The following is a 13,164-nucleotide window of genomic DNA, read 5'->3' on the forward strand; positions in this document are numbered from 1 at the left end:
AGGCATGCACTTCACAGAGGCAGTTTGGGTTGCACAGGAAGCCCATAAAAGAATTCACATGCCCAGTAGCACACCATTGCTTTTCAACTCTAACTGAAAGTAAGCTCTGAAATAGATAAAGCAAGTCAAAATTATTGTCCCAGCCCCTCACTTAAACAAACACAACAGTGTGATTTAACACTGACCCTGATTTAACACTAATCATAAGAAGCAATTAACTGTTATCAATGTTTTGTGCTTAAACAATATTTTCTCCCCTGTGCCTCTGCCTAAAAGGCAAAATTGGAGAGAATCTGGTGGTTACGTATGAATTGTAGCACACAGCCTTTAAGAGTCTCAGTACAAAAACAGTGAGTGAAACTTTGGCTAAAAGCTAAAAAGAAAGAAAGAAGGAAGGAAGGAAGGAAGGAAGGAAGGAAGGAAGGAAGGAAGGAAGGAAGGAAGGAATTGGCTTCCATAGAGGGCAGTATGCTGTCCACCCTAAGCCATGTGATTTCGCTCCTGCCTTTGGGAATAATGAAAAAAAGAATCACAAAAATCTTTACAAACCTCTGTCCATTGTATTTACATAATGCTGTCATTTTGAGTGACTCCCTGTTTTCATGGATTGATTTAAAAGTTTTACATACTGCTTTTCAGTAAAGCTCAGAGTCGTGTATAACACTTTAAAAAACAAATTCAGCAAATTTTCTAATTGAACAATAAAAATAAAAGACTAAAACCAATAATAGAACAGCAGCACAACAGCATTCAGTCACCAAAGACATTCTGAAATAAAAGTGCAAACCTGCTAGAAGGGGTTCTGTAAGTTCTACCTGTGGAAAAGCTTTCCATAGCTCTGGAGTTGCAATTGAAAAGCCCTGCTTCATGTGGTGGCCAATCTAACTGCTACCTAAGCAGAGTCTTGTTGACAGAATGTTGACAAAATGAGAATTGAGAGAATCAGGATCCAGGCCATTCAGGGCTTTAAAGGTCAGAACCAGCATGTTGAGTTAGATCAGGAAACAAACTGACAGCCTGTGCCTAATAAATAATCCTCTTAATAAATAATAATAATCCTCTTAATAAAGGATGTAAATGAGAATGCCTGCTCACACCTTTCAACAGGTATGTGGCAGCATTCTGTACTAGCTGAAGTTTCTGAACCATCTGTATGATCAGACCCACATAGAGGCTATTCACACAATGGCAGAAAATAAGGCTAGCAGAGGCTAGCCCAGTTTTCTCCCATCGTGTGAACCACCGGGCTCGGCTGCAAGTCCGTTCGCAAGCAGGTCACCTACTTCTGTAGCCCGGTACTTACAGTAAACAGAGTTTGCGGAGCAAGCGCTCTGCAAACCCAGTTTAAGCAATTGTGAGTAGCTGCGGTGCGGCTCTGCACTGTGGTTACTCATGAGTAGATCCCTGGCGGAAGACTGAAAAGCAGCCTCTCGGCTTGGGGGTCCCTCCAGTATGCCCTGCGCGCTCACACAGGGCATACTGGAGCTTCCGGGGGGTGCACGGCCCCCAATCCTCCCAGCCCCCTCTGGCTCCATCACGGAGCCAGCAGTCATGTGGGCGGCTTATCCGGACACCCAGGGCTCCCACCCTGCTCATCTGCAGGGAGAGCAGGCTTAATCATGAGACTCGGCTCATAGAGTGAAGCATCAAGATTGTACAATGGAAAACATGAGAGGAGAGCTGGTCTTGTGGTAGCAAGCATGACTTGTCCCCACAGCTAAGCAGGGTCTGCCCTGGTTGCATATGAATGGGAGACTTGATGTGTGAGCACTGCAAGATATTCCCCTCAGGGGATGAAGCCGCTCTGGGAAGAGCAGAAGGTTTCAAGTTCCCTTCCTGGCTTCTCCAAGATAGGGCTGAGAGAGATTCCTGCCTGCAACCTTGGAGAAGCCACTGCCAGTCTGTGAAGACAATACTGAGCTAGATAGACCAATGGTCTGACTCAGTATATGGCAGTTTCCTATGTTCCTATCCCCATTTATTTATTTATTACATTTCTATACCACCCCATCCAAAGATTCTGGGCAGTGCACAACAAGTTTACAAAACATAAAAACAAACACCATTTAAAATGCACTGCTTAAAAGAATATAATAAATAATTTTAAAACAATTCAGAACCAATTAAAATACTTAAAAACAATTCAAAAACCTTGGAAGACCAAGCCAAATGAGAAAGGTTTTAGGGCTCTCTTAAATGGCAACAGTGAGCCTATTATTATTATTACATTTATATCAGTGAGCCTATTATTATTATTACATTTATATCCCGCTCTTCCTCCAAGGAGCCCAGAGCAGTGTACTGCATACTTAAGTTTCTCTTTCACAACAACCCTGTGAAGTAGGCTAGGAAGTGACTGGCCCAGAGTCACCCAGCTAGTATCATGGCTGAATGGGGATTTGAACTCGGGTCTCCTTGGTCCTAGTCCGGCACTCTAACCACTACACCACGCTGGCTCTCTATTTTCACTGTCTACCAGAGAATTAAAAAATGCATACCTGTATTGTTGAATTGCAACAACGACAATGACAGACGGATAAGTGCTCCAGAGTTCTTTGAGGTACAGTAGCCTAATGTGGGTATAATCAGTTCATGAATTACAGTGGCCAAGTCTCATTCTTGCAGTAGTGTGTGTGCAGCAGGCATATCAGCTGAAGCTGATAAAAGGCACTCTGGGCCACAGCCATTACCTGGGATTCAAGAAGGAAAACTGGGTTCGACAGTATTCCAAAAGCTACAAACTGAATATGATCCTGAGTATGATCCAAAACTGAGTATGATCCAAAAGAGTGTGATTCTGTTCAGAACAGGCATTTATCCAGCTAACCAGTCCATAAAACTGACACCATTAACAAGCTTGTGCTATCTAGATTTATTTTAAATTTTGTCATCCTCATTTATTCAGCAGGAGTAAAAGCAGTTGGGTAGGCAGTAGAAAGCAGGCATTAGAGGAGATAGTTAAGAAAACCTTTTCCTCCCATGCCACTTTTAATGACTGAAATTAATAATGATTAAAAAATAAAAAGTCTGGGGTAGGCTGGGAAATAACAAAATTTTGTGTAATGTGTAGTTCTACTGTAACTTTTTTGTCTCTACTGTCCACTGGTGTCCAAGGGGAGCAGACTGTACAACTCAAATTTTAAGCTCTGTAAAGTGCCGTATGCAGTAGTTGACATCCTGATTAACAAAGCACATGTGTTAGTAGAGTCTGCAGGGATGTAGCTGGAACTCTTGTTCAACTCTCTCTGTTCTCTTGCCCTTGCCAAGAGGGTTAGTGATGTGTTTCCACTTTTACAAAGCACTTCCAAGTGTACTCATGTGCAACAGCACAAGAAGACGACTGGGGGAGTTGCACAAGAACTCCCATTGCATCCCCGCAGACCCTACTAATGCACATGATTTGTTAATTCGGATGCCAGCCACTGATTGTACAGCAGAAAGAATGTTAATTAGGGTTGTCTGTGTGTGTGTGTTTTTTCTGTTTCATTTTTGGCCCAAATCCAAAACACCCCCATTTTGTTCTTTGTTCAAAATTGCAAAATCCGAATCTGAAATGTTTTGGATTTTTTCAAAAACAGCCCTGGGGCAAAACTAGTGGGTGCGGGTGGTATTGACCAATGGGTGGAAGCTACCACCCAAATTTCAGAGGAACTGGGCAAAGAGCTGATTTTTGGTGAATTTTTGAAGTTTAAGATTGTTCCCATAGGGAATAATGGAGGTTTCAGCAAAAGTATAGCTTCACACCGGGGGAAAGGGGGTGGCCCAGAGCAGAGTAGGGTGGGTGGTAGTGCCCAGTGGGGGCAAGGAAGCTGCCAGAATCATTTGAAAGGAATTGGGCAAAGGGCTGATTTTTAAAGATTTAATGGAATTTATGCATCGTTAAGGTTCTTCCCCATACGGAATGATGGAGGTTTCAGCAGCCCCATAACTGCACTTGGGGGGCACCAAGGTGGTCTAGAGTGAGTGGTGGTATAGAACACATAGGGTGCGAACCACCCCCATGGGTTGCTAACCCATGGGGTACTGGGTTCTGTTGTTTCTGAGATGTTTTGAGTGTAGATTCTCTGGTAACATATAAGAGTGGATTTATGGTTTGTTGTTGAAAATCTCATATGCTACCAGAGAATCTACATGCTGAGCCTAGGCTGGCAACAAGGCAGGCATAGGCAATGGCATGACATCTCTCAAGGGGGTGGAAAAAATTCTTCTAGAATTAAAAAACAATGCAGCAGATAAATCCATTGCCAGGCTGGCATGCAGTAGCCATAGCAGGCTGGCAGGCTGGACTCAGGCTGGCAACAAGGCGGGCAGTCATAGGCAATGGCATGACATCATCATGGCAACGAGGCATGCCATGCAATGCAAACTAGTTCTCTCTCTCTATCTTCAACGAGGCAGAAAGGCAAAATGGTGAATAACTAACTTGTTGAATGAATTGAAAACCCCTCCTTGAACTCCCCACCCCCACCCTTGCCTCTTCTTCGACCCTTCCCCTGGCCAATGTGGGGCCAGTAAAGAGTGGCAAGAGGCAAAAGAGCCAATGGGGAACAAGGAGGGTATCATCATCAGGTCAGCCCATGCTTTAGGTCACCAATCGGAAGACTGGAAGGGCAGGAAATACAAAGAGATGTCAAAAACAAAATGGAGACTGACTCAGAGATCGCCACAAAATGGAGGTCCGAAACTACAAAACGTTTTGTAGCCAAAACAGGGATGTTTTGTATTGTGTACAAAACTTTCAGATTTGGAAAATGGGCATTTTGTTTTGTCTACAAAACACCCGAAACGGCCTATTTCAAGTACAAAATGTTTTGTACCTGAAACGTTTTGCACATCCCTAATGTTAATATTCTGTAATTTCTGGTAAACCTAGTTTGGATCCTAACATTATAGTATATCCTATCATGATAAGTTCTTATTTTTACTTATGCAAATTTGTTAAAGAGTTGGTATTTGGAGTTTTTGTCTGTCTGTCTGTTTTGGTATTGCTCTGATTCATTGTTAGTCATTCACCATCATTCATTCATTGAAGAGCCATTGCTTACTGATATCATTTGACATACAAAAAACCACTGACTTAGGCATAGTATATATATAGCAATAAAGTAGGCAAATGCTCCTGCTATGTATGTTTGAGAGAACTGACTTGTTGTGTACCATTTGGGTTCCATAGGAAATAGTCCGAAGATTGGCTTGCCTGGTTCGAATGTCACTGTGGAGGCATAGCATTACCTCAGCCTCTCTGTCTGTACTGATGGTTATTAGTTGAGATTGTTCATGGTCATTTATAATATTCTGGGCTTACTGAGCACTGTTATTTAAAGATACAAGTGAAAATACCTCTTCACACAATTGCTAGGACTTCCTTTCCTGTTCGTGAGTGGTGGTGTTCTCTGTCTGTCAAACTCTGCTTGCATTAAATCCATTTAATCACAATGGCTCCATCCAACTGGTTTGGCATCCAAAATTATCTCACAGGTATTTTGCGGAACAAAATATGCCATTTCAGCTATGCTGATTAATTGCTCTTTTATAATTTGTAAAGTTTTTGCTTATTTATTGTCCCATTTCAGATCTGCATTTTGATTGGCTAGGTAACCTAGCTGTTCTGCAGATGTGGAATATTTTGGATGTTTGGTTAATTGGTTGAATTCATTAATTTGGTTAAATTAACCAAATTAATTTGGTTAAATTAACCAAATTAATTTGGTTAAGCAGTACTTATGTTGGACGTTAAGACTGAATATTCATAAAGTTGGTTATTAGCAATATTTATCAACCATTTTCAACAGAAAGCCACATAATCCTAGAGTTCTAGAAACCTTACAGAAGTCACATTTACTTTCAGAGGTGACCTAAGTAATTTTGGAGCCTGGAACTAAAGGCCTTTGGAGCCCTCACCCTGCAAGTAAAGCATCATGCCCATACACACACAAACATTGTGGCACACACAGTATTTTTTAACGCATGGATTCTTGAGGGCACAGCCAGCAACTGAACTCACAAGAATATAAGAATATAAAACAGGTATATGTATGCAAATATGCATGAGCAGAAACATTTCAATACACAACTTAATGTATTCCCATCCCACATATTTCTTCCCCCACTCCCCACTCTGTCTCTAAAGCAGAGGTCGTGCTAGTCTACCCAGAGCTGGTTTATAGTCATGCTCGGTTGCCCAGGTGACCATGCCACCTGGAACAGACTAAAGAGGATTGATGGGGTCAGGTGTGTGTGTGGTGGGGGGAGGCCCTGGACTTTAGCCTGGAAGTCCAGGGGTAAGAGTGCCTCTTTTTACTTTAACTGAGAGCTAAAGCTATCAGCTGGCTACAATATTTGTTGTTGCGTAATCAGCAAGGTTTTAACCAATCACTTAATTATATTGAAATGTATGTATAACCAAATGCTCAATATATGTGTCATTTTGAGATGCTGACTGACATAAACAATAGCTTTCAAAGTAATATATTATTTGTTGTTAAAAGTAAAGGCCATATTCCATAAGTGTTTCCTTCTCTGATATAGAGGCTCTACACACAATCCGTGTGTAGAGCCTTAACGGGCTCTGCAGGGAGAGCCGGGAACATCACCGATGTTTAGGTGATCAAGGGGTTATAAAACCCTTTTCTAAAAAAGAAAGTTATTTTTTTAATATACCTTCAATATGTTAGTAGTATGGGAAGGGACATCAGAACTGGGGACATCAGAAAAAACCCACCCCTAATTATCCACAGATGATACTTGTTGGGAATCAGGATATGGAGCAGGGTATCCTTTGCAGATCTCATTAGCTGATCTAATAAGGTATTAAAAGAGGTATTATCTAAAGACTTGTCTCAGTGTGCTATAACCATCAAAGTCGAACTTGAAATTGTTCTATTCTGAATGTTGAAAACTAATGGTATTAACTACTGCAGACAACATTTTTATGGAGTCTTTATATTCTTTAGTAAAGATACTGCTTCATTCATTGAGAAAAGTATTGAGATGAATAATATAATTTTCTTGAAGACCCTGGGTGTAGTGTATTTTAATATAAATGTAACTAATAAATTTAAAATGGTATTTTGAGATAATATATGTATACTTTGAAATATGAAAATGTTTTCCATAGCAATTTTAAAAATAATGATTAATTCCCCTGACTTCCTGATTAAAAACTTGAATGCTTAATAAACAGTAATTCTGAGAATTCATCATTTGCTCCAGGTTATGGCCAGTTTATATTAAAACATCCTTATCTCACTATAAGAGAATGGCAGGTAATGGTGATATAGGATTACTGCTATTTAAAACATCATTAATTCTACTTCTAATTGGAAATTGCTTTATAATTTTGTAGAGGTCCATTTTCAAATTGCACTGTGCTGGAGACAGAGACAGACAATGCATGTTTTCTTTCCTATAATGGAAAGAAATTCTTTTCCTATCACTGTGTAGTATATTAGAACTGATCTATGGAATGATAAATCACACATTTTCTTGTTTGCATAATGTGCAAATATGGAATAACTGTCTTGCATTGCTTCATGCACTGCAGAAGTAAGCGCAAGTGTCTTGTTCTGTTATGGTGGTGCAGTAGTATTAGTTCACAGAATAGTACAGATCTGCAGAGTGCCACTTACTGATCTACAGCACGAAGCCAGTTCAGATTCCTGTTGCTGGGCAGGAAACTCCATTTTCTTCTTCCTGCAATAAATAGAGCTTTTCCCTGTTGGGACTATGATGGGACTCAGGGAAAGCACAAGCTAGCCATTGTGTGTCTTTCGGACGATTCATGCACCTTTCCTGGAACATGGGGTCTTTTGGATGCTTCTAATTTAATCAAGTTACTATATTGTACTATAATGTGATTTCTGCTGTTATACATGTATACTTGTGCATTTTAGTACTTTAGTTTCTTCAAGTTAAGCCAATAGAAATGCTTTGGAGTTTTATTACTACTAAAACCAAGCTTTAATTAAGCTATCACGAGTAGATAATGTATTTCTTCTTATTCCTCTACATCAGACAATTGCAGAGAACACTAGGAGGTATATTGTCCTTCTGATAGAAATTGTTCATGAGCACTGAAAGCAGAATATAACTGCAATCCCTCTAAACAGTAGTGACACAATTAGTCCCGGCTATAGAGAGCTTTTCATCTAAAAGGATGGACTATTTGCTCCTGAGAAGGTCATGTCTGATTTTGGTTTCTGAAGAATCCAGATGGATGGTATTGTGAGCCAAGCCTGATTCGCACTCTGTATATGCTCTGGAGCTAGCCATGAGAATGAGGCTTGTTCACTCTAGCCAAACATTGGCTTAGTTCTTTTTGTGGCAGCCATGTATTATCTGGATTCGGAGGTAGAACATTCCTCATCAAAGACTCTTGAGGAAACTTAGCAGTCATGGGATAAAGGGACAAGTACATGTGTGGATTGCTAACTGGTTGAAGAACAGGAAACAGAGAGTAGGTATAAATGGAGAGTTTTCACAATGGAGGGAAGTAAGAAGTGGGGTCCCCTAGGGATCTGTACTGGGGCCGGTGCTTTTTAATTTATTCATAAATGATCTAGAAGTTGCAGTAAGCAGCAAGGTGGCCAGATTTGCAGATGATACAAAACTCTTTCTGGTAGTGAAATCCAAAACAGATTGTGAGGAGTTCCAAAAGGATCTTTCTAAACTGGGTGAGTCGGCAACAAAATGGCAAATGTGGTTCAGTGTTGGCAAGTGCAAAGTGTTGCACATTGGGATGAAAAACCCCAACTTCAAGTATACTCTGATGGGATCTTAGCTGTCAGAGACTGACAAGGAGAGAGATCTTGGGATCATGGTGGACAGCTTGTTGAAAATGACTCAGTGTGCAGCAGCTGTGGAAAAGGCCAATTCCATGCTAGGGATTATTAGGAAGGGGATTGAAAATAAAACAGCTAATATTATAATGCCCTTACACAAAACTATGGTGCGGCCACTCTTGGAGTACTGCATACAGTTCTGGTCACCACATCTAATGAAGGACATTGTAGAATTGGGAAAGGTGCAGAAGAGGGCAACCAAGATGACCAGGGGCCTAGAGCAGCTTTCTTAGGAGGCAAGGCTACAACACCTGGGGCTATTTAATTTAGAAAAAAGACGACTGCAGGGAGACATGACTGCGGGGAGACATGATGGAGATCTATAAAATCATACATGGTATGAAGAAAGTGGATAGAGAAAAATTCTTCTCCCTTGCACATAACACTAGAACCAGGGGGTCATCCCATGAAATTGATTGTCAGGAAATTTAGGGCCAACAACTGGAAGTACTTTTTCACACAATGCATAAACAACTTGTGGATTTCTCTGCCACAAGATGTGGTGACAGCCAAAAACCTGGATGGCTTTAAGAGGGGTTTGGATAACTTCATGGAGGAGAGGTCTTTGAATGGCTACTAATCTGAGGACTATAGAGCACCAAGAGGCAAAATGCCTGAATACTAGTTGCAGGGGAGTAACAGCAGGAAAGAGGGCATGCCTTCAACTCCTGCCTGTAGGCTCCCAGTGGCATCTGGTGGGCCACTGTGTGAAACAGGATTCTGGACTAGATGGGCCATGGGCATGATCCAGCAGGGCTGTTCTTATGTTCTTAAAGTAGACACAATACTCTCATGAAGTTCAATGGGCTTTAGTAAGGCAAATTGGTCACTGAGGCATAAATGTCAATCAAGTAAGTCAAACAAATCAATTGTATTCCTAGCCGTTGTGTAGTGTAAAAATTCCTAACTCTCATATGTGTTACGTCCATGTGATCTCAGTAATTACACTAACATAGAGAGGCTGGAAAGGAGAAGGGAGAGGAAGTTGCTTGGAAGGGGGATTTATTTATTTTATTTAAAACATTTCTATACTGCCCAAAACATGCGTCTCTGGGATGGCAGAATGCCAGGATTTAGTAGGGATGAGGAGGGGGAGCAAAGGCTGAATCTTCTCGGGCAGGCATATTACTGGATCTAGATGTGGCCAGATGGATGTGAATGAAGCTTGGGTACGAGGCTGGTGAGCGTTGTAAGGGAGGCTTCAGGCAGGCATGGTGCTGGTCTGAGACAAAGAGTCCCTGATTCTAATAGTGCTCTTTCAAATATGTTCTTCCATAGGAATAGTCTTCCCATAGAAGCAAATGTTATGTCCAAAGAGGCTTTAGTAACAGTCTTCACAAAACTATTTTCATCATACCAAGTGAATTTCGTAGCAGATCTTTGAGGAGGAAAAGAAGTTGATTCCCCCACTACATGTTTAGAAATATTCAGACATTTTGTTTCAAACTTTCCATCCATGTGTTAACTTGCACAAAATTATATTTTAATAGGCAATAGGACTCAAAAGTTGGATATTTCTTAAAAGCTAGATTTAAAAAGAACTTTATTTTTAAAAGAGACGAACAAACTGATTCTCAGAATTGGAATATATGAACAAGACTTAACTTCACTTTCTCTTCTTCTTCTCTCTAACAGGATTATACTTTAACGATGTATTTTCAACAATACTGGAGGGATAAAAGACTAGCCTATGCTGGGATTCCTCTCAATCTTACCCTTGATAACAGAGTAGCAGATCAACTATGGGTGCCCGATACTTACTTTCTAAATGACAAGAAGTCGTTTGTACATGGTGTTACCGTTAAGAATCGAATGATTCGCCTTCATCCAGATGGCACAGTTTTGTATGGCCTCAGGTATGTGTATAATCAAGGTTTCTTTGACATTGTTTTATTTTGCATTCTTGATCTTTGCTTCTTTGATATAAAACTGTCACAGGCCCTCTGCAGCATATTATGTAACTTTGGCTGCTTCTCTGAAAGATGTCTGTAGAAAATAAGCAACATTGCCAACTTTCTTAATTTTGCCATCAGTGACCTCAGTCAGGTCTACTCATTGGGTTACCCTAACCCTAACCTTCTTGCCCTCCTTCCCATCAGTAGCACACAGCCCATATTCCTAGCCCTTGCATGAGGTTTTGTACCCATTTTCTTTCTGCTTCTTTACCTCTCACTCAACATAGCATTCAGTTTCTCTTTCCTGTTCCTGGGCCCAGACAAACAGGCCTCTGAGAACTGCGAGGCGCTCCGGTGCACCTCTGTTCTAACTGCACAGACGCGGCAGAGCACCTCACAGTTCTCAGAAGCCACTGAGCCGGAAAGTCAGGTGCAGCGGCCACTCCTCCTCCACCGGCTGCCACCACAGGGAGATACCTGCTTGCCTCACAACCCCACCCTCATCCCCTGGCTACACACATGGCAGCTAGAATATTGGCTTTTCAGCCCCACATCAGGGAGGAGGGCTCACAGCAGCAGGGGGCTCTTGGCGGTGGCAGGAGCACCCCCCCCCAAGCCGGGGCCCCAAGGTCCAGGGGTAAGAGCACTTCTGCTTGAAAATGTAACCGTCCCTATGTTAAACTGCCACCCCACAGAAGCATTTCCAGTGATCTCTCATATGGGAGCATAATGTGAGATCATCCACACTCAGATCAGGTTTCTTTTTTCTAAATTTTTGTGGTTTCAAACTTTTGTCTGCCAATTATTGTTCTACACCACTGGCCTTTCCCAAAGAGGCTTAATTTGTCTACTCATTTATTTTAATTGATTTATATCCCACCCTTTAACACATAAGTGCTCTCTCTCCGGGTGGCTCACAATATTTAAAAATTGAAATACAAGCCAATTGTATGAAAGGGATGTGTGGGCTCAGCCTTTAATGGCTCAGCAATTTCAGAAATGGGGGAGTTCATATCTCAAACTCTTTTTCACATCCCTGCATATAGTTTGATAGAGATTGCTGTTGAAAAAGTAGACAGTCTGCTTGAAAAATCAATGACTGGCATTCTGGCTAATGAAGCTAATAATGACTAGTGCAGCAGAAGCCTCCTTTTTAACACAGCTGGAGGCTTCTCCACTATTGCAGCACACGTTGGGGGTGGGGTGTGAGTGATTTTTGCTGATGTTCCCTGGAAGTGCTCTGTGCCTTCCCAAAATATGGCCCTGAGGGTTATGCAAGAATCACTTTCCACTGCACGCATGTGCTGCATTTGTGGGGAAGCTTCCCTCTGTATCCTCACTTTGTTAGGATGGCAGCCACCATTTCTGAAACTCTTGCATGCATCACTGTTTCTCAGCCTTGGAACTATAAAATTCTCAGCTGCCTCACACTTGGAAGAGGGAGCTGAGCAAGCCCCAGAAAACTATGTTTGAGAAACCACTCCACCCAGAAGAGGGAGTTGTGACTAGTAGACCTGAGCATGGCCCAAAATGTCATAGTTCTGACCCAACCTTACACATATGATAATGGCACTGTTGTGAGGGACCAGCATGGCCCCTCCATAGTATTGAGTCAGGTCATGTTGAGTCGACTCATGTCAGGACTCACACATTCCGTTGCACCCCCCCAGCCACATTACCTGCTTCCTCACCTTATTTCACTCTCCTCTTCCCCCCTCCATTACCAGGGACTGGTTGGGGGCAAGAGACAGGCTGTGCTACATCCGCTTGGGCCTGGAGGGTGTACACAGTCTGCCTTCCTGTCTTGAGGCTTCAGTTTTAAAAGACTCCTGTAGCCCCCCCCGACACACACACCCCGCCCCAGGTGCCAAAGGGCTTGCAGTTTTTTCTAAGGCTGCTGCTGTTGCTTGAGCCTCAGGGGAAGAAAAAAAAAACTACCATCCCAGCAACAGCTGGGGCTGCCCAGGCCCCTTCTAAGAACCCTGAGTAGCCCCATGCAGCGGGGTGGGGGGGAGGTTCCAACAATCATATTGGAATTCTGACAAACTGACTCATTCATTTCCTGAACTCATTAAAAAATTCAAGCTCAAAGCAACTCCCTAGCATCACGAAAAGAAAACAGAGCACCTTATCACTACTTATTAGAATCCTTGGTTGTAAAAGGAGCAAAATATAGAGAAAACACATTTAATTAATTAATTAATTAATTAATTAATTAATTACACTTTTATACTGCCCCAGCTTCTGCCTCTGGGCGGTTAACAATGATGAAACAGTTAAAAATACATATAAACACATATAAAAACACATAAAAACAATTTAAAACTAACAATTTAAAAGTCAATCACAGAATTCAAAACCTATTAAAAAGCTGAAAAGCCTGAGTAAAAAGATGGTCTTTTAAGTATTTTTTAAAAATTGTCAAGAGA

At 41.7% G+C, this 13,164-nt stretch overlaps 1 protein-coding gene across 2 annotated transcripts in view; it reads left to right on the top strand.

The window, feature by feature from the left end:
• The window catches only part of GABRB3 (gamma-aminobutyric acid type A receptor subunit beta3), a 188,366-nt gene that overhangs the window by 132,979 nt on the left and 42,223 nt on the right, over positions 1–13,164 (top strand). For both annotated transcript variants that reach the window (XM_053311429.1, XM_053311428.1), the window contains exon 4: positions 10,476–10,696. In XM_053311429.1, coding sequence (XP_053167404.1) covers positions 10,476–10,696 — 221 coding nt within the window. The remainder of the gene's footprint in view (positions 1–10,475; positions 10,697–13,164) is intronic.

This window comes from Hemicordylus capensis, chromosome 3 (genome assembly GCF_027244095.1).
Source record: "Hemicordylus capensis ecotype Gifberg chromosome 3, rHemCap1.1.pri, whole genome shotgun sequence".
Lineage (NCBI taxonomy): Eukaryota > Metazoa > Chordata > Lepidosauria > Squamata > Cordylidae > Hemicordylus > Hemicordylus capensis.